Source organism: Salmo trutta, chromosome 21, assembly GCF_901001165.1.
Source record: "Salmo trutta chromosome 21, fSalTru1.1, whole genome shotgun sequence".
Lineage (NCBI taxonomy): Eukaryota > Metazoa > Chordata > Actinopteri > Salmoniformes > Salmonidae > Salmo > Salmo trutta.
The window spans coordinates 43,977,787-43,999,627 of NC_042977.1; the positions used below are offsets into that span (position 1 = coordinate 43,977,787).

At 44.3% G+C, this 21,841-nt stretch overlaps 1 protein-coding gene across 4 annotated transcripts in view; it reads right to left on the reverse strand.

Annotated features, from left to right (window-relative positions):
- LOC115157525 (rho guanine nucleotide exchange factor 18) overlaps positions 1-20,006 on the reverse strand; it is a 38,883-nt gene extending 18,877 nt beyond the window's left edge. For 2 of the 4 annotated variants that reach the window (XM_029705861.1, XM_029705859.1), the window contains exons 1-7: positions 19,787-20,006; positions 8,961-9,031; positions 8,487-8,624; positions 8,130-8,270; positions 6,314-6,435; positions 6,043-6,153; positions 5,556-5,799 (exon numbers count right to left, since the gene is read on the reverse strand). In XM_029705861.1, the coding sequence (XP_029561721.1) occupies positions 5,556-5,799; positions 6,043-6,153; positions 6,314-6,435; positions 8,130-8,270; positions 8,487-8,592 (724 nt within the window). In that variant the 5' untranslated portion in view covers positions 8,593-8,624; positions 8,961-9,031; positions 19,787-20,006. Of the gene's footprint in view, positions 1-5,555; positions 5,800-6,042; positions 6,154-6,313; positions 6,436-8,129; positions 8,271-8,486; positions 8,625-8,960; positions 9,761-19,786 lie in introns of those variants that run through there. The other 2 variants (XM_029705864.1, XM_029705860.1) reach the window with 2 other exon arrangements.
- Between the last annotated feature and the right edge of the window lie 1,835 nt (positions 20,007-21,841).

The following is a 21,841-nucleotide window of genomic DNA, read 5'->3' on the forward strand; positions in this document are numbered from 1 at the left end:
GCTGTAAAATAGTCATATGTTTGAGAAATTGAAGTAATAGCATTTCTAAGGTATTTGAATAACGCGCCACAGGATTCCACTGGCTGTTATGTAGGTGGGACGATTTGGTGCCACCTACCCTAGAGAGGTTTTAAGCAGTAATGATCAATTAGCTGATATAGCAACTACTGAATCTGAAACAGAGGAATTACTAACAAACCCCAAATTAATCAAAGTTTCTCTAGCTTCTATAAATAACTCTTCACCTCATTGTAAATCCACACTAAGCCAGACTTTCTAAAATAATAAAGAACTTGTCTTCTCTCAACAGAAGAAGACACCTCGCTTGGAGCCCAAATTTCTCTCAATTAACTCAAAAGGCCATTGGATAGCATGAATAAAGGCAAATGACCTGGATGGGTTAGTATTCCTCCTGAAGTCTATTAAAAATGTTGGATTAAATTAGGTCCACTATAGCTTGAAATTATGAACACAGCCATTCACAAAGGTTAATTTCGGGAGAGATGTGAATACAGCACTAATTTCGCTTTAAAAAGATCATAGGTAAATTCTGCTTTATCTGAAGTTCTAAATGAATCTAACCAATTCAGCCCTAGTGCCGCTCAAGACCCTGATGGAGGACTCCATCTCTACTTATGGAATCCCAATCGTTTCCCATTTTAAAAACTTGGGAGTAGATATATTTCCTTCCTATAAGAATATTTCGAAAATAAATACACAATGCAGAGACAGAGGACGAGAGGTCAATTACCCATGATTTTGGAAAAATATGGAAAAACAGAGGATTCACGACATCACTGGGAACTCCTGTGAAGAATGGACCAGAGGTGATGGCTCTACTGAATGCTCTCCAGTTACCTGGACAAGTTGCAATTTTGAAAATGAAAGCACATGGAAAAATCTTTACAGGCTAGAGTAAAGGTAATGATCTGCCTGACAGAGCAGCCAAGACGGCTGCCAAGAGAACACCTCTGTCACCTAAACTGATTAGGAGACACACCTTGGATACACTTCTACACATTAGAGATATGCAAAGCAGTGCACCAAAAGATGAAGTGTGGGAATGGATGGATGCAGGATGCAAACTCAACCAAGAAGGTGTGTGGAAATACAACCTGAGATGTGTAGCTCCAAATGCACTCTTACCCTACTTGGCAACACAGATCCACTCTTTGGGACACATTGGTGTGGACAAGATAGTTTATTGTTTTGTGGGCAAATGGTGGAATCCTGGTGTGCTGAAAGAGGCTGAGGTTGTTGTGGCGAATTACAACATTTGTATGGAAAACAACACCAAGGGACGAGTGAAAGTACAGACACGATAAGCGCCTGCCTCACCAGGACCTTTCAGACATCTACAGCTTGATTACATCACGCTGCCCAAATGTAAAGGACATGAAGATGTGCTGGTCGCTGTTGATCGTTTCTCACGATGGGTTGAAGCCTACCCTACTAAGAAAGGAACTGCACAACACACAGCTAAAATTCTGATTCGAGAAATCATTCCCAGATGGGGATTTCCGGAACAATTAGATTCTGACCAAGGCACTCATTACACAGGAAAGGTGTGTAAGGCCGTAGCTCGTCTTCCGAACGTAAGGGCAGTATAGTTGCCAGTCTATCATCCTTAATCGAGTGGACAGGTAGAACGCACAAATCGAGTTTTGAAAGTGAGACTGTCAAAGACGCATCAAGAAGGGAGAGCATGGCCAGATGCATTGCCTACGGTATTATGCAGTATACGGGCAACACATAACAAAACCACATGGTCGAGTCCGTTCGAGGTCGTCACAGGTCAACCCATGTCACAAAGCAGACGTTCACTTTATGAGTGACACAATGCTTAACTATTGCATACAACTCTCTAAAACAGTAGGGGAAGTAAAAGAGGTGTGGGGAATAACTACCAAGGGGGGACATGACGTAGTACCAGGACAGTGGGTGATGGTAAACAAATATGTAATAGAGACATTAGGGCCAAAATGGGAAGGTCCTCTATCAAGTTTTGCTCATAACAAGGTCAGCAGTAAAAGTCCAGGGAAAATCACAATGGATACATGTCACTCATTGCAAGGTTGTCCATTTTGATGACAAAGTGGAGCATGGAGAATAATGAACTGATTGATTAGCAATCTCGAGTGAAGAAGCATAGTAAGACGATCAGAACCTGATAAGCTTCTATGTTGTACATCGCAGTTGTCATATTAGGGATATCTAGGTGAAATGTCCAACGGTTTCCTGAAAATTGGGACATGCTTACTTAGGGGAAATCTATGTGAAATATCAATTTCTCTTGAAACCAGGACTGTCTGAACATAATTTCTAATGTGGGACTGATACCAGTGTGGAATAAAAGGACTTGGTGAATGATTACCTTGCCAATGGGATGATTGAATATTATTGTCTTGTAGACAATATTTTTGTTTGTGTGAGTTTCCTCCTAATACAGGATGTGGTAGGAATTGTAAGGTACATCATCCTTACACCTGTTAATACTTGTTTTCTATAACTTTTTTGGAAATCAATTTCTTATTGTAACAGCAAGAACAATATGCCCTTTGTGTTTTATAGAAATGCAAGGTGTTTAATGTGAATGATTTTATGCTTACTGCTAATGTTTTTTTTATAGTGTCCATTTTTTCATGTTTTTTATTGTTTTCTAAAAATACATTTTAAGTATATTTATTTTTTAAATGATCTAGGGGGGAGTATAAGAATATTTTGAAGATAAATACACAACGCAGAGATCGAGGACAAGAGGTCAATACAGTACTAAAGGTTAAGAGGACTAAAAGTCAACAGAGTACTAACAATCAATGGAAATAGTGTTTTTTCTGTAATAGGGGATTAATGAGCAATGGTTCAGAGACATGGGAGGAATTTGTCTAGGCATCAAGCCTGAAATAGGATACTTGTTATTTGGCCATTGTCCCAGTTTTATTGCAAGGAATTCTAAATTGTCAACCACAGGCTAGGGCTGGGTTATAAAGTACATACTGTCTCTTTGTTCTGTGGAGAGAACCACAGGAGAGAATCACTGAGGACAGGGAAGGAATGATCATCTACCTCTCAGCATAACATCCATAATTTATCCTCTTTGAATAAACCTATTTTCCTCCCCCTGATTTGCTTTGGGGTCTATGTTACTAAATTATAACATCAACTGCTAACATTCCTTAGATTTAACCAGAAACTTTAACAGAATGCTCAAATCAATTCAATCCGACCTCATCAGATGTAATATCTCAGTTGCTTGATTGGCAGAATATCTATTGTCAAAATGAATATATTGCAACGGCTGAATTTCTGTAGTTCAATGCCTCCCATGTCTCCTCCTTCTGGCTATGGGATAAAGTTAATTGTGCGGTTTCAAAATGAACGTGGCAAGGTAAATGATCTCGGATCAAACTAACAAACTTACAAAGGGGGAAAGACGTAAGAGGACTATCCTTACCAAACTTTAAATTGTATTTCCAAGCACTAGCACTTCGCCCCATCCTAAATTGGTTTAGATATGATTCATCTGCCCCTGGCTGAGTATAGAGTGAAATATGGCGTCTCCTATTGCCCTGGAAGAGGTGGTCCCCACTGATATATGCCTTAATGTAATATGGCGTCTCCTATTGACCAGGAAGAGGTGGTCTTCACTGATATATCTCTCAAACAATGTAAACTACACTTTGGTCCTATTACTGCTCACACAATTTTTATTTGGCGCAACATTTCAAAACTGTGTAACTGGGAATCAAAACGGCATAACCATACTCCAATATTACACAATAATGCCTTGCCATGTGGAGGGACACCTTTTGCATCCCCACAATGATCTAAATGTGGAATCTGTACCCTTGCCGATATCATGGACAGTAATGATTTGAGAACATCCCAAGATTTGAAAGATGCCTGGTAATGTGTATGTAAGTCCTTTTTTATATATTTACAATTTAGGTCAGCTATGCCGGGTATGGAGTCCCTTGGGAAACCCAACTACCGAACCATCCAATGATGGGATTTAAAAGTACATTATCTGGGCTCCCGAAAACACTTCTGGAAAGCTCATATTCTGAGCAAGCCATTCAAAAAGTACGGTCAACAGATCTAATTTAATCTGAACAACCCTTTAACTGGAACAGAATATGGAAAAATATCACCTTGGCATCCCGTAATCCGAACCATCAATTTATACAGTTTAAGTTTGTTCACAGACTGTATTTAACACCAAGGAGAAGTTTTACAATGAAATTGTTCCCAACTCCCAACTGTTCACTGTGTTCCCTAAATCAGGCAGGCACATTCCTTTATATGAAGTGGGAGTGCCCTGCGGTTAAATACTTCTGGGGCAAAGTAAAAAATAATCATATCGAAATGCATTAATATAAATATTCAATGCTCGGCACCTATTATGTTACTTAATGATGATAGCCTCTTTAATCTCTCAATCAATCAGAGACGATTATTGCTGGCAGGCAGTACTGCCACAAAAAAAGAGAGGTTGGATGAAGACATGCTGGCTGGGTGGGGGAATGGGATGGGAGGTTGGATAGATGGAGACATGCTGGCTGGGTGGGGGAATGGGATGGGAGGTTGGATAGATGGAGACATGCTGGCTGGGTGGGGGAATGGGATGGGAGGTTAGATAGATGGAGACATGCTGGCTGGGTGGGGGAATGGGAGGTTGGATGGATGGAGACATATTGGCTGGGTGGGGGAATGGGATGGGAGGTTGGATAGATGGAGACATGCTGGCTGGGTGGGGGAATGGGAGGTTGGATGGATGGAGACATGTTGGCTGGGTGGGGGAATGGGATGGGAGGTTGGATAGATGGAGACATGCTGGCTGGGTGGGGGAATGGGATGGGAGGTTAGATAGATGGAGACATGTTGGCTGGGTGGGGGGATGGGAGGTTGGATGGATGGAGACATGTTGGCTGGGTGGGGGAATGGGATGGGAGGTTGGATAGATGGAGACATGCTGGCTGGGTGGGGGAATGGGATGGGAGGTTAGATAGATGGAGACATGCTGGCTGGGTGGGGGAATGGGATGGGAGGTTAGATAGATGGAGACATGCTGGCTGGGTGGGGGAATGGGATGGGAGGTTGGATGGATGGAAACATGTTGGCTGGGTGGGGGGATGGGAGGTTGGATGGATGGAAACATGTTGGCTGGGTGGGGGAATGGGATGGGAAGTTATATGGAGACATGTTGGCTGGGTGGTGGAATGGGATGGGAGGTTGTATGGAGACATGTTGGCTCCATCCCCCAACAAAAAACAAGAAAACAAATAAAAACTATTACACTAAGGTACTTCATTGTTACCCAGAAATTATTTGATATTGATATCTTTAAATGCAATGTATCCACTTGGCTGGAATTGTATTTTTAAACTGTCAAATAAATCCAATCAATCTAGTCACACTGCAGACTCTGGGTCAAATGCCAAACAGATTCTAACTACCTGGCATGCCAGTCAAGTTAATCAAGTGCACCTAGTTACCTTCAGTGATACAGTCTAACTGTATGATTTCAGTAGTACAATGCTTGTTGAGTCAGTTACCTTCAGTGTTCAGTAGAATGCGTTCCACCAGGACGGGGTACTTTGTGATCCGCTGAGTCACCAACAGGATGCATTCTGGTACTCCTAACCTCCGAACGACGGACAACCGACCGATTTTCATGATCAAGTTCTGGAACTTTCTGTTGTTCTGTAGCTGTTCCTTGTAGAGACTGACAGCGTCAGTGTGGTGACTACAGAACACGCCGTAACTCTCCTTCATCCTCTCCCCCATCTCACCTGAAAACTACAAAACAGCAATCATCAGCTAAACAACATTCTGATGAGGTAAACAACATGGTTATCAGGAATGACAAAGGGAAAGTATAGAGAGTCATGATTTCCTTAGAATGTTTTCTCAAAGGAACCATTCATGCTGGTGAGGACAGTGCCACACCACAACCCTGTCATAACACAGTCCTTCTGAGGGGTTAGCTAGCTCAACACACACACACACACACACACACACCTCCACACACACACACGCTACCTGGTTGATGAGTATATCTCCCAGCTGTGTGACAGTGTGGTGATTGTGTCTGTCCCGGCCGTCCCTGAGACACCACAGGAAGTGTTGGTGGATGTGCAGCAGGCTGTCGATCTGATGTAAAAATAAAGGAACGATTACACACATCTATTGGTTTTAAGCAGGAGATAAAATATATGTGATTAAAGGAAACAGAGACTACACACTGAACTATACTCCCGTGTGGTTTATTGAAACTACTTTTCAACTCCTTAGGAGTCAGAAATGGAGATACCTGAGGGAACATCCTCTCAAGCCTAGTATCCTCCATATGTAGGCTGTGTCTCAGCTCATACTGGTAAACACTCAGCAACAGCTTCAGGGTCCGCACATGATGCACCTCAGTCTGGATCAACTCTGAGGGGGCAGTATATTTACATTATCACTACTGTTATACAGTTGAAGTCAGAAGTTTACATAGACCTTAGCCAAATACATATAAACTCAGTTTTTCACAATTCCTGACATTTAATTGTGGTAAAAATTCCCTGTCTTAGGTCAGTTAGGATCACCAGTTTATTTTAAGAATGTGAAATGTCAGAATAACAGTTGAGAGAATGATTTATTTGAGCTTATTTCTTTCATCACATTCCCAGTGGGTCAGACGTTTACATACACTCAATTAGTATTTGGTAGCATTGCCTTTAAATTGTTTAACTTGGGTCAAACGTTTTGGGTAGCCTTCCACAAGCTTCCCACAATAAGTTGGGTGAATTTTGGACCATTCCTCCTGACAGAGCTGGTGTAACTGAGTCAGGTTTGTAGGCCTCCTTGCTCGCGCACGCTTTTTCAGTTCTGCCCACAAATTTTCTATGGGATTGAGGTCAGGGCTTTGTGATGGCCACTCCAATACCTTGACTTTGATGTCCTTAAGCCATTTTGCCACAACTTTTGAAGTATGCTTGCGGCCAAGCTTTAACTTCCTGACTGATGTCTTGAGATGTCGCTTTAATATATCCACATAATTTTCCTTCCTTTTGTGAAGTGCACCAGTCCCTCCTGCAGCAAATCACCCCCACAACATGATGCTGCCACTCCCGTGATTCACGGTTGGGATGGTGTTCTTCGGCTTGCAAGCCTCCCCCTTTTCCTCCAAACATAACGATGGTCATTATGGCCAAACAGTTCTATATTTATTTCATCAGACCAGAGGACATTTCTCCAAAAAGTACAATCTTTGTCCCCATGTGCAGTTGCAAACCGTAGTCTGCCATTTTTGTTGGCGGTTTTGGTAGCATTGACTTCTTCCTTGCTGAGTAGCCTTTCAGGTTATGTCGATATAGGACTCGTTTTACTGTGGATATAGATACTTTTGTACCGGTTTCCTCCAGCATCTTCACAAGGTCCTTTGCTGTTGTTCTGGGATTGATTTGCACTTTTCACACCAAAGTACGTTCATCTCTAGGAGACAGAACACGTCTCCTTCCTGTGTGGTATGACAGCTGCGTGGTCCCATGGTGTTTATACTTGCGTACTATTGTTTGTACAGATGAACGTGGTACCTTCAGGCGTTTGGAAATTGCTCCCAAGGATGAACAAGACTTGTGGAGGTCTACAATTATTTTTCTGAGGTCTTGGTTGATTTACTTTTATTTTCCCATGATGTCAAGCAAAGAAGCACTGAGTTTGAAGGTAGGCCTTGAAATACATCCACAGGGACACCTCCAATTGACTCAAATGATGTCAATTAGCCTATCAGAAGCTTCTAAAGCCATGACATAATTTTCTGGAATTTTCCAAGCTGTTTAAAGGCACAGTCAACTTAGTGTATGTAAACATCAAAGCTGTGATGCATCTTGGGACTGACTGACTGACTGATCTAGAAATATTATTGAGTAGTTACCTGTGATGCAAGATGATTTGTAGATCAGTCAGTCTCAACTCGTCTTTTAAGTTGGCTACAATGTCGAAGGCGCCCATTATCAGCGTAATTGTAGTAGTCATTATCCTCAGTATCATCACCCTCCACACAGGCCTTTTGCAGATAACATCATCCACCCTGCTATCCAGCACCAGTACTGTATGTTCTTACTATTGAGCTATGTTCTTACCGTAGATGACATCTTGCCTCTTTACAGCGTCTTGGTGGAGGCTGTTTATGTACTGCTGGTCCACAGCAACACTCCAGGACTCTCCCTCCAAGTCCTGAGCATCAGCCTCCAGCTCCGCTCGCAGGGCAGAGTAGTGGCCATCTATACACACCCAATAACACACACAGCCTTAATAACACTTGGTCATCTGTTGGGCATCAACAATGAAATGGGCGACGGCCATATTGGAATGAAGGTGGTTTGGTGAACCACAACCACTTGATTTGAGACCTGGAGACTTGCATTATCTCTCCAAAGTAATGCCTAAGCTCTAGCTCAGATTCCCCTATTATTACAGCAAGCAACCAGCTGACGTACCTTCTAAGTTGATGGTGTCTGTGGAGGACGTGGAGAGGGACACCGAGTCCTCAGGAGGAGGAGCGGGCCGGGGAGAGAGTCCTCTGACAGCATCCAGGTCATCCATGTGTTATCTGGAGGTTAAAGGTCGTGATGGGACTAAGGTGTTAGCAGTGGAGTTCATGGGTGGCGGAAACACAGAAAGAAAAAGAAAGAAAAAGAAAAAAAGAAAAAAGAGAAAGACAGACAGAAAGAGAAAATACAGAAAGAGAGCGAAAGAAAAGAAAAGAAAGACAGATTATTTAAATGCTAACTTGTAAAGCTATTGAGTAGAAACATGGCCAGGTCACAATTCCACTGTCTTGGCAGTCTGGTTTCATGTAAAGACACAGTTTCATTTTTTGTGGCCTGCTGTAAATGACATGTTTAGACATATGTACATTAACAGAATATTCAGAAAGGGCAGTTCATCAGGATACAGAGAGATCAACTCACCTTGGTCGTGTGAAACTTGTTTCTACTGTTGATTTGTTGGAACGATCAAAAGCCTGTTTAAAAAAAAAACCCTGACAGGAAGAGAGGATCAGATGGTGTTGAATCCTGACAGACGGTTTTATGTCACAGAACAGAAAGAAAGGCAGTGGCTTGAAAAGTAAAAAGGTAAATAAGAAAAAACTGGTTTGACAGACTGACAGCACGAGAGGCTTACAGACGAGACACATGACAGGAGAGAGAGAGAGACATGACAGGAGAGAGAGAGACATGACAGGAGAGAGAAAGAAAGAGAGAGAGCATTCGCACAAGACATAGCAGGACATAGGAAAACTACTTCTACTAACTTTGGGTATTGTGCACTGTCCCTGTCAACTAAATTACATGAAATGAAATAAACTTAATGAAGCCTTCATAAACACTTTTTAAGGCTTAAATATGTTTCATAAACAAATGCCATTCATAAAATAAGTGGAGAAAGTGTTATGTCACATGTTAAATGACATTAGAAAGATCCTATTGAGTTGCTTTGTTTTGTGTGTTTTCCCCCAAAAACTGAAATATCAGCTGTGAATTAAGATGTAAAGAAATTTGCAGAAAGAACTGGCTGTCAGCTATGACATGACACCTTGACTTTGAACACATCTATTTTTGGTTATTGAACAACAGTAGATGAAGTGGATGAACATCCAGTAACAGAATGACATCATGGGTCCATGATCTGTACTACACAAAGATGCATAATGATGGATATTAATATTATTCTCTTCATGGTGATGTTTCCTGAATAGTTACACAAAAAGGTAGAAATATGCAATATCCTTTTTTTTTGTGCATATTTGGGTATTATTCTACACACTGGCTATTTTTCTAATGAACTCGGCCCCCAAACAAGACCACATTTAGTTGGTCAGGACCAGACCAGACCAATCATAGACGTCTACGTTTCACAAGATAGGACATCACAGCACAGTACAGTTCAGTCGAGTTCAGTCGACTACAGTAAATTAGATATGTTCAGTATAGTATACTGTACTTTACTCTAGTGTGCTCTACAGTACTCTAGAGAAAAGTAACCCACTTGCTGAGTGTGTGTGTGTGTGTGTGTGTGTGTGTGTGTGTGTGTGTGTGTGTGTGTGTGTGTGTGTGTAATACACAGCTGGGTAATAAAAGACAGAGTCCCTATAACCTCTGTCTCACCTGTTAAGTACCCAGACAGACACAGATACGTCCTGCAGTACAGCACATCAAGAGACAATTAGCCTTGTAAATAGCAGATTGATTACCGCTGTGCTATCTGTGCAGCGAACCATTAACGTAAAACAACACTGCTCTGCCAGACAGATCACTAAGGCTGCGGGGCTAAGAAACAACACTGCTCTGCCAGACAGGTCACTAAGGCTGCGAGGCCAAGACACAACACCGTGCTCTGCCAGACAGATCACTAAGGCTGCAAGGCCAAGACACAACACCGTGCTCTGCCAGACAGATCACTAAGGCTGCGGGGCTAAGAAACAACACTGTGCTCTGCCAGACAGATCACTAAGGCTGCGAGGCCAAGACACAACACTGTGCTCTGCCAGACCTGTATTTTATGCTCCACACCTTCTCCCAGTCCTCTCCTCCCTGTTCCTCCCCTCCTCCCCTGTCCTCCCAGGCCCTATTCCCTATACGTAGTGCACAGGGTAGGAGGGGAGGACTGGGAGAAGGTGTGGAGCATGAAATACAGGTTAGCCCCATTTGTGTTAGTCAGAACAAGAACTAGACGAGCAAGTCAGCCAAGTATCCCAGCGGTGTGCGGCAGCTCATGTTTTTTATTCTACTAAGTCAGTCCCCACCACTATATTTTATTATCAACCTGTCATGCCAGAGCCTGCAGTGAAGTAGTGGAGAAACAAGTGGATAAACACTGATCACTGTTCGCAGTGACTAATGTGCCCTGCATTCTTCTTTTTGTTAATTTAACCTTTACTGAGTCATGCTGACACCAAGGCCTTTTTGTTCATTTAACCTTTACTTAAAGCAGGGACTCATGCTGACACCAAGGCCTTTTTTTGTACAGACTAGCCCTGCACGAACATCAATACAACATCAATTACACTAAACATGAAAACAAAACACAAATCGCATGAAACATTCTTCAGTAAAATGTCCTCTAACGTTCACCTTTAAGGAGTTTTGGAGATCATTTTACATGAGAAGCGCAAAACAACTAAAAGCGCCGAACAGAGCCCACTTTCACCCGGACAACTTCCAGATACGGTAGGGAGGGAACTTCCTGCTGCCGAACAGAGCCCACTTTCACCCGGGCAACTTCCAGATACGGTAGGGAGGGAACTTCCTGCTGCCGAACAGAGCCCACTTTCACCCGGGCAACTTCCAGATACGGTAGGGAGGGAACTTCCTGCTGCGGACCAGAGCCCACTTTCACCCGGGCAACTTCCAGATACGGTAGGGAGGGAACTTCCTGCTGCCGAACAGAGTCCACTTTCACCCGGGCAACTTCCAGATACGGTAGGGAGGGAACTTCCTGCTGCCGAACAGAGCCCACTTTCACCCGGGCAACTTCCAGATACGGTAGGGAGGGAACTTCCTGCTGCCGAACAGAGTCCACTTTCACCCGGGCAACTTCCAGATACGGTAGGGAGGGAACTTCCTGCTGCGGACCAGAGCCCACTTTCACCCGGGCAACTTCCAGATACGGTAGGGAGGGAACTTCCTGCTGCGGACCAGAGCCCACTTTCACCCGGGCAACTTCCAGATACGGTAGGGAGGGAACTTCCTGCTGCCGAACAGTGCCCACTTTCAGAGATTAATTACAGTGACATTCTGCACCCGAGGCGGACAAAGATGACTCCGGAATGCATAAGGCTGTACTATTAGAATACACTGATTAGATTGACCTAACTAGGTGATCTCTACGGTTAGCCGTCCCTGACTCCGGGTCTGATGGTTAACAATGAAGAAAGGTAGGGCAGAAGTTCATGCAAGACGAGCGTAACGCATCAATCTACGAGACTTCTGACAGGGCTAGCCTACTTTCTGATACAACACGCAATGATGTATACTGAACCTATCGCCCGTAATAAAGCGCTATGATGAACTGCATCCAATGGCTTCAATACGGTGCCAGCTGCATTCATATAGATGACATCACCGTAGTCTAAATAGCCGGTGTGAATGTCGACTGAAGGATTTGTTTTCTGCTAGTTAATGAAAGACAGGAGCTGTTCCTATTGAAGAAGACTACTTTAAGTTCTTCATTTCATCAACGTGTTTTTTGAAAGATGGCTTTTCATCAGTCCAGATATTTATAAAGTGGAACACGGTCAACGTGGACACCATCCAAAGTACGTATGCATAAATCATCAGATACATTTTTACTTGATTTGAAAAACAACATATACTTGCTTTTTACCTGCATTAAGTACCAATTTCAGTTCAACAAATGCTTTCTGCAGGGCAATAAAGGCAGATTGAAGCTCTGATAGAGCCTGGTCAGCTGGGGGGCAATAACATGCAGCACAGTGTCATGTGCACACAGGTGAAAGTTGTGTTTGTTTTTTTACAGATAGACCAATATTGTTAATGTAAATAGTGAAAAGAACCGGGCCAACAATCAATACCTGTGGGACACCCTTCGTTATGTCCAGAAAGGCTGATTTAACACCATCAGCAAATACACAATGTGTTGGCCTGGTCCAGAAGAACTGACGAAAGCCTCTAAAAGCATTTTTCCACAAATGGTAAGTTAACATTCACACAAAATAAAATAGTGCGTAAACAGCGTTTGTGTGTTTACCCTCACCTACAATACTGACTGCCTTTGATAAATAACAGTCAGCACACTGCAATTAGTTAGTAAATGTTGAAAATGCTCCCTTCATGCCCACATGGCAGGGGCCTTGACACACTGTTTACTGATTACAGGAGCAAGCTACAGTATCTCTCCTTCTCCCTTCTCTTTCTTTCTATTGTTCTCTCTCTCACACTGTCTCCATCTCTCTGTCTTCATCTCTCTCTCTTCACTGTCTCCATCTCTCACTGTCTCCATCTCTCGATCTCACTGTCTCCATCTCTCTCTCACTGTCTCCATCTCTCTCTCATTGTCTCCATCTCTCTCTCTGTCGCCATCTCACACTGTCTCCCTCTCTCTCTCTCTCTCTCTCTCATTGTCTCCATCTCTCCCAATCTCTCTCTCTCACTGTCTCCATCTCTCTCGCTCTCAATCTCTCTCTCTCACTGTCTCCATCTCTCTCGCTCTCAATCTCGCTCTCTCACTGTCTCCATCTCTCTCTCTCTCTCTCTCTCACTGTCTCCATCTCTCAATCTCTCTCTGTCTCCATCTCTCTCTCTCGCCATCTCTCTCTCTCTCACACTGTCTCCATCTCTCTCTCACACACTGTCTCCATCTCTCTCTCACACACTGTCTCCATCTCTCTCGATCTCTCACTGTCTCCATCACTCTCGCTCTCTCACTGTCTCCATCTCTCACCGTCTCCATCTCGCTCTCTCTCTCACTGTCTCCATCTCTCACTGTCTCCATCTCACAATCTCACTGTCTCTCTCTAGCACTCAATTCAATTCCAATTCAAAGGGCTTTATTGGCATGGGAAACATATGTTTACATTGCCAAAGCAAACGGAATAGACAATAAACAAAAGGGAAATAAACAAGGAAAATAAACAATCAGTAAACATTACACTCACAAAAGTTTTTAAAGAATATAGACATTTCAAATGTTATTGGTTATGTACAGTGTTGTAACAATGTGCAACTAGTTGAAGTATGAAATGGGAAACAAATAAACAATGTTGTTTGTGTTCCACTGGTTGTCCCGTTCTCATGGCAACGGGCCATAAATGCTGCTGTGACGCCACACTGCTGTATTTCACCAAACCGATACGGAAGTTAATCAATGCTTGATTTGTTTTCAAATTCTTTGTGGATCTGTGTAATCTGTGGGAAACATGTCTCTCTAATGTGGTCATACATTTGGCAGGAGGTAAGGAAGTGCAGCTCAGTTTCCACCTCATTTTGTGGGCAGTTTACACATAGCCTGTCTTCTCTTGAGAGCCAGGTCTGCCTATGACGGCCTCCCTCAATAGCAAGGCTATGCTCACTAAGTCTGTACATCAGTGGCGGTCGGTGCCATTTAAAATGAGAGGACGATTTCTATTACAGCATATTGGATGACTGTCATTCATATTCCATTCAACCAGCTCAATGTAACATCGAGATGTTTAGGCTATGACATGATACTCAAATTTTCCCTGTGCCCATTATGAGGTTGCTACAACCTAGCCTACAGTATGAATGAAAGTTTACAGCGCAGGTGCACAGGTTGAGATAATTGTTTTGCAATAAAGTTGACAGACAGTGACACATTCAGTACCGCCTTGCACAAACTCGCCTTCATCTAGCTGATGTAGGGTGTAATCATTAGTCCAACAGTTGCAAACGAGAGTTTCTATTGTAAAAATTCAGTTCTAGAATTTAGTTCCATTTGCTTCCGTATAAGAAACGTTTTTCAATAGAATCGGCGGAATGAATACACCCCTGGTCACACGAAAACACAGTTCACTTTCATAGCAGCCACATACAAACAGCATGATCACGTTGATGGTTGGAAAATTCCTTCTCACATCTACGCAACCTCCTCCTCTCACCTTTTCCCTTCGTTTGTGGACTTCAGTGCACAACACATCAGCTGTCTGTGACCAGGCAAAAATAGCTTTCCAAGCCAAAGCTTCATATCATAATACTACACACATCGTTGTCACCATATTAGCTAACAACAAGTCAACATAGCTACTAGAACGCGTTAGTAAACCCGCTACAATCATGCAGTACAGCGTACAGTCAGCAAGCAGTTTATCAGTTACACCGGCAGGTCCCGGTGACAATAAATTAATAAAACCAAAAGGTTACCTTGACTTGTAAGAGTTCCAGTGTTGGATAACCAAAGCCAACTAGTTAACATAGCATTCCTCTCTGTTTGAGTAGGCTAAACTAGAAAGCTGCATTAGCAAGCTAAGTGAAAAGAAATCTGAAATCTGTCTCGCTTCAAACCTGTTCAATTATGGTCTTTCCCTCTCTTAGAGTCAACTACTCACCACATGTTATACACTGCAGGGCTAGCTAGCTGTAGCGTATGCTTTCAGTACTAGATTTATTCTCTGATCCTTCGATTGGGTGGACAAGATGTCAGTTCATGCTGCAAGAGCTCTGCTATGCGGAAGACACACAGCTGTACATTTCAATGAAACATGATGAAGCCTCAAAATTGCCCTCGCTGGAAGCCTGTGTTTCAGACATTAGAAAGTTTGCAGCCATCCACTTCCTTCTTTTAAACTCAAGACAAAACAGAGATGCTTGTTCTAGGTCCCAAGAAACAAAGAGATCTTCTGTTGAATCTGACAATTAATCTTTATTTTTGTACAGTCGTCTCAAATAAAACTGTGAAGGACCCTGGCGTTACTCTGGACCCTGGATCTCTCTTTGACGAACATATCAAGATTGTTTCAAGGACAGCTTTTTTCCATCTGCGTAACATTGCAAAGACCAGAAATTTTCTGTCCAAAATTGATGCAGAAAAATGTATCCATGCTTTTGTTATTTCTAGGTTATACTACTGCAATGCTCTACTTTCCGGCTACCCAGATAAAGCACTAAATAAACTTCAGTTAGTGTTAAATACGGCTGCTAGAATCCTGACTAGAACCAAACAATTTGATCATATTACTCCAGTGCTAGCCTCTCTACACTGGCTTCCTGTTAAGGCAAGGGCTGATTTCAAGGTTTTACTGCTAACCTACAAAGCATTACATGGGCTTGCTCCTAGCTATCTTTTCGATTTGGTCCTGCTGTACATATCTTCACGTAGGCTACGGTCACAAGACGCAGGCCTCCTAATTGTCCCTAGAATGTCTAAGCAAACAGCTGGAGGCAGGGCTTTCTCCTATAGAGCTCAATTTTTGTGGAATGGTCTGCCTATCCATGTGAGAGACACAGACTCGGTCTCAACCTTTAAGTCTTTATTGAAGACTCATCTCTTCAGTAGGTCCTATGATTGAGTGTAGTCTGGCCCAGGAGTGTGAAGGTGAACAGAAAGGCACTGGAGCAACGAACCGCCCTTGCTGTCTCTGCCTTGCCGGTTCCCCTCTCTCCACTGGGATTCTCTGCCTCTAACACTATTACAGAGGCCAGATCACTGGCTTACTGGTGCTCTTCCATGCAGTCCCTAGGAGGGGTGCGTCACTGACGTGGTCTTCCTGTCTGGGTTGGCGCCACCCCCTTGGGTTGTGCCGTGGCAGAGATCTTTGTGGGCTATACTCGGCCTTGTCTCAGGATGGTATGTTGGTGTTTGAAGATATCCCTCTAGTGGTGTGGGGGCTGTGCTTTGGCAAAGTGGGTGGGGTTATATCCTGCCTGTTTGGCCCTGTCCGGGGGTATCATCGGATGGGGCCACAGTGTCTCCTGACCCCTCCTGTCTCAGCCTACAGTATTTATGCTGCAGTAGTTTATGTGTCAGGGGGCCAGGGTCAGTCTGTTATATCTGGAGTATTTCTCCTGTCTTATCCGGTGTCCTGTGTAAATTTAAGTATGCTCTCTCTAATTCTCTCTTTCTTTCTCTCTCTCTCTCGGAGGACCTGAGACCTAGGACCATGCCTCAGGACTACCTGGCATGATGACTCCTTGTTGTCCCCAGTCCACCTGGCCGTGCTGCTGCTCCAGTTTCAACTGTTCTGCCTGCGGCTATGGAACCCTGACCTGTTCACTGTGATTACTATTATTTGACCATGCTGGTCATTTATGAACATTGAACATCTTGGCCATGTTCTGTTATAATCACCACCCGGCACAGCCAGAAGAGGACTGGCCACCCCTCATAGCCTGGTTCCTCTCTAGGTTTCTTCCTAGGTTTTGGCCTTTCTAGGGAGTTTTTCCTAGCCACCGTGCTTCTACACCTGCATTGCTTGCTGTTTGGGGTTTTAGGCTGGGTTTCTGTACAGCACTTTGATATATCAGCTGATGTAAGAAGGGCTATATATAAATACATTTGATTTGATAGGCTGGAGGACGTCCTCCGGAAGTTGTCAGAATTACTGTGTAAGTCTATGGAAGGGGGTGAGAACCATGAGCCTCCTAGGTTTTGTATTGAAGTCAATGTACTCAGAGGAGGACAGAAGTTAGCTGTCCTCCAGCTACACCATGGTGCTACCCTAGAGTGTTGTTGAGGCTACTGTAGACCTTCGTTGCAGTGTGTTTTAATCAATTATTTGGTGACGTGAATATATAGTTTATATATATATATATTTTTTTTTTTATCTAAAAAGTTTAACATTTGTAATGTTCACAGTTACATTTTTCTGAAATGAACTGAGGATGGTCCTCCCCTTCCTCCTCTGAGGAGTCTCCAATGCTGTACATAGTCAAGGATTTTGTTCATTTGGGTTCAGTCACAGTGGTCAGGTATTCTGCCACTGTATACTCTCTGTTTAGGTCCAGATAGAGCAAATTGGAATGCTATCTTTTTCTTTCTCATCATTTGTTTGGGTCTCATATGTGTTTCTATCCTGGGCCTCTGTGGGGTTTGTTTGTGAACAGAGCCCCAGAACCAGCTGGCTGAGGGGACACTTCAGTAGGTTCACATCTCTGTAGGTGAGGGCTTTGTGGTGGAATGTGTTGGCATTTAACAGCTCTTTCTGGATGTTGATAACTAGTGGCTATAGTCCTCATTCTGGTCTGCATTGTTTGGGGTTTTGCATTGTACACAAAGTATATTTCTGCATGTCTCTCTCTCTTTGTATTATTTATTTTATTTAACCTTTATTTAACTAGGCAAGTCAGTTAAGAACAAACTCTTATTTACAATGACGGCCTACCCCCGGCCAAACCCTCCCATAACCCTGGATGACGCTGGGCCAATTGTGTGCCACCCCTATGGGACTCCCGATCACGGCCGGTTGTGATACAGCCCGGGATTGAACCAGGGTCTGTAGTGACGCCTCTAGAACAAGAGATGCTGTGCCTTCGATCGCTGCGCCACTCTCCCCTGGCCTCTCCCTCTCCCTTGGCCCTCTCCCCTGGCCTCTCCCTCTCCCTTGGCCCTCTCCCTCTCCCTTGGCCCTCTCCCTCTCCCTTGGCCCTCTCCCTTGGCCCTCTCCCTCTCCCTTGGCCCTCTCCCTCTCCCTTGGCCCTCTCCCTCTCCCTTGGCCCTCTCCCTCTCCCTTGGCCCTCTCCCTCGGCCTCTCCCTCTCCCTTGGCCCTCTCCCTTGGCCCTCTCCCTCTCCCTTGGCCCTCTCCCTTGGCCTCTCCCTCTCCCTTGGCCCTCTCCCTCGGCCTCTCCCTCTCCCTTGGCCTCGCCCTCTCCTTTGGCCTCTCCCTCTCCCTTGGCCTCTCCTTTGGCCTCTCCCTCTCCCTTGGCCTCGCCCTCTCCTTTGGCCTCTCCCTCTCCCTTGGCCTCTCCTTTGGCCTCTCCCTCTCCCTTGGCCTCTCCCTCTCCCTTGGCCTCTCCCTCTCCCTTGGCCTCTCCTTTGGCCTCTCCCTCTCCCTTGGCCTCTCCCTCTCCTTTGGCCTCTCTCTGTGTGTGTGGACTGTGGCAGCGAATCCTCATGGCGAGAGTGTAAATCCTCAGGCTGGGGAAGAATGATGTGGGTGAATGATCTGAGTGGCCCAGCCCAGCTATCTGGGCCTAATTATAATCATGTGACCTGCTCCCATCAGGGGTTCTGTAGGGACAGACTGGAAAATACAAAAAACAGCCTCCCTGATGGCTGGCCTGGCCAGAGTTCTTTTACACACACACACACACACACACACACACACACACACACACACACACACACACACACACACACACACACACACACACACACACACACACACACACACACACACACACATCTGAGAGGTGTCAGGTCTCCTAGCAAGGTCCACAATGATCATGAGACAGGACAGGCCATAATCCATGGAAACAGAGAGAATATATGGAATGTTACTGTGTTCTTGGAGAGAACACATTGACCTTGGGGCTCCTGAGTGGCGCAGCGGTCCAAGGCACTGCATCTCAGTGCTAGAGGCGTCACTACAGAACCTGGTTCGAATCCAGGCAGTATCACAACCGGCCGTGATTGGGAGTCCCCATAGGGCGGGGCGCAACTGGCCCAGCGTCGTCCGGGTTTGGCCGGGGGTAGGCCGTCATTTTAAATAAGAATCTGTTCTTAACTGACTTGCCTAGTTAAATAAAGGTTAAATAACTACAAATAATTACAGGAGAGGAACAATCCACAATGATCTGTCTTTCTAACGTCATGTCCTGTCCTGTATTCAACACAGAGGCAGGATGCAGCACAGTGACTGAACAGGTGTAGAACCTCTTCACCTAGTAACAGGAAATAGGAGTGTAAACGGCAGGTGTTATGCTCAGTACAGTATGTAGAGAGGTAGGTGTATGTTTACATCTAAGCTTTGATGTCTTGGAGAGACAACCATATAAGTCTCAAATTGCAGTAAAGTTTGATTGTTGCATTCAAGTTTGACATTTGTTTGTACAACGTATATGCCTGTAAAGCATTTAATCACAGTTAGCAAAATACATGTGGAATTTTCGTAAAGTTAATGAAAGTTACAATTATAGCCATCATATGCTTCAAATTTTATAACATTTTTGTAGCACCTAGCTAACTGAACAACAATGTAATTTGCCAGTTTCACATACTGTAAACTATGTAACCTGACCGGAGTAAATCAACAATAAGTATGTCCTTTCCCTGTGAAAGATAAACGACAAAAATACGCCATCAAACCGCTCGATCAATTCTTACCCCATTCTCGATCAACTCGAGCCCAACGCGAGCGGTGGTAAAAAAAAATTGTAAAAGTTTACTTTGAATCTTCTGCTAAGTAGTTCCAGTGGAAAGTGATACAATTGTATTGGCTACATAAGTTTCACTGTTGAAAGTAACGCTTCCTATGCGACAAGTGATCAAACAACAAAAATGAAGCAATGAAAATTCCCGTCCAGCATTGGATCAAGGGGTGTAATCATTAGTCCAAACAGTTTTACAACTAAGACAAGAGTTTCTATTGAGTAAATTCAGCTAGGTCCCTCCCCGTTTCGTTCCGTTTGCTTCCGTTTAAGAAACGTTTTGCAACACAATTGGCGTAATGAATAAGCCCCAGTATCAGCCCTTCTCTAAGCATTCTGGGAGACGTTGTTCGTTTAATTTCATGAACACAACACATTCCACAAATTAATTCTGCTAGACCTGTTACAGACACCCATTTCGCTTTAGATTTTTATTTTACATTAATGTAGATAGGCATGGTTATATATATATATATATATTTACACAGTACCAGTCAAAAGTTTGGACACACCTATGAAATAATAATGTAGTAATATACACTGCTCAAAAAAATAAAGGGAACACTAAAATAACACATCCTAGATCTGAATGAATGAAATAATCTTATTAAATACTTTTTTCTTTACATAGTTGAATGTGCTGACAACAAAATCACACAAAAATAATCAATGCAAATCCAATTTATCAACCCATGGAGGTCTGGATTTGGAGTCACACTCAAAATTAAAGTGGAAAACCACACTACAGGCTGATCCAACTTTGATTTAATGTCCTTAAAACAAGTCAAAATGAGGCTCAGTAGTGTGTGTGGCCTCCACGTGCCTGTATGACCTCCCTACAATGCCTGGGCATGCTCCTGATGAGGTGGCAGATGGTCTCCTGAGGGATCTCCTCCCAGACCTGGACTAAAGCATCCGCCAACTCCTGGACAGTCTGTGGTGCAACGTGGCGTTGGTGGATGGAGCGAGACATGATGTCACAGATGTGCTCAATTGGATTCAGGTCTGGGGAACGTGCGGGCCAGTCCATAGCATCAATGCCTTCCTCTTGCAGGAACTGCTGACACACTCCAGCCACATGAGGTCTAGGATTGTCTTGCATTAGGAGGAACCCAGGGCCAACCGCACCAGCATATGGTCTCACAAGGGGTCTGAGGATCTCATCTCGGAACCTAATGGCAGTCAGGCTACCTCTGGTGAGCACATGGAGGGCTGTGCGGCCCCCAAAGAAATGCCACCCCACACCATGACTGACCCACCGCCAAACCGGTCATGCTGGAGGATGTTGCAGGCAGCAGAACGTTCTCCACAGCGTCTCCAGACTCTGTCACGTCTGTCACATGTGCTCAGTGTGAACCTGCTTTCATCTGTGAAGAGCACAGGGCGCCAGTGGCGAATTTGCCAATCTTGGTGTTCTCTGGCAAATGCCAAACGTCCTGCATGGTGTTGGGCTAGAAGCACAACCCCCACCTGTGGACGTCGGGCCCTCATACCACCCTCATGGAGTCTGTTTCTGACCGTTTGAGCAGACACATGCACATTTGTGGCCTGCTGGAGGTCATTTTGCAGGGCTCTGGCAGTGCTCCTCCTGCTCCTCCTTGCACAAAGGCGGAGGTAGCGGTCCTGCTGCTGGATTGTTGCCCTCCTACGGCCTCCTCCACGTCTCCTGATGTACTGGCCTGTCTCCTGGTAGCGCCTCCATGCTCTGGACACTACGCTGACAGACACAGCAAACCTTCTTGCCACAGCTCGCATTGATGTGCCATCCTGGATGAGCTGCACTACCTGAGCCACTTCGGTGGGTTGTAGACTCCGTCTCATGCTACCACTAGAGTGAAAGCACCGCCAGCATTCAAAAGTGACCAAAACATCAGCCAGGAAGCATAAGAACTGAGAAGTGGTCTGTGGTCCCCACCTGCAGAACCACTCCTTTATTGGGGGTGTCTTGCTAATTGCCTATAATTTCCACCTGTTGTCTATTCCATTTGCACAACAGCATGTGACATTTATT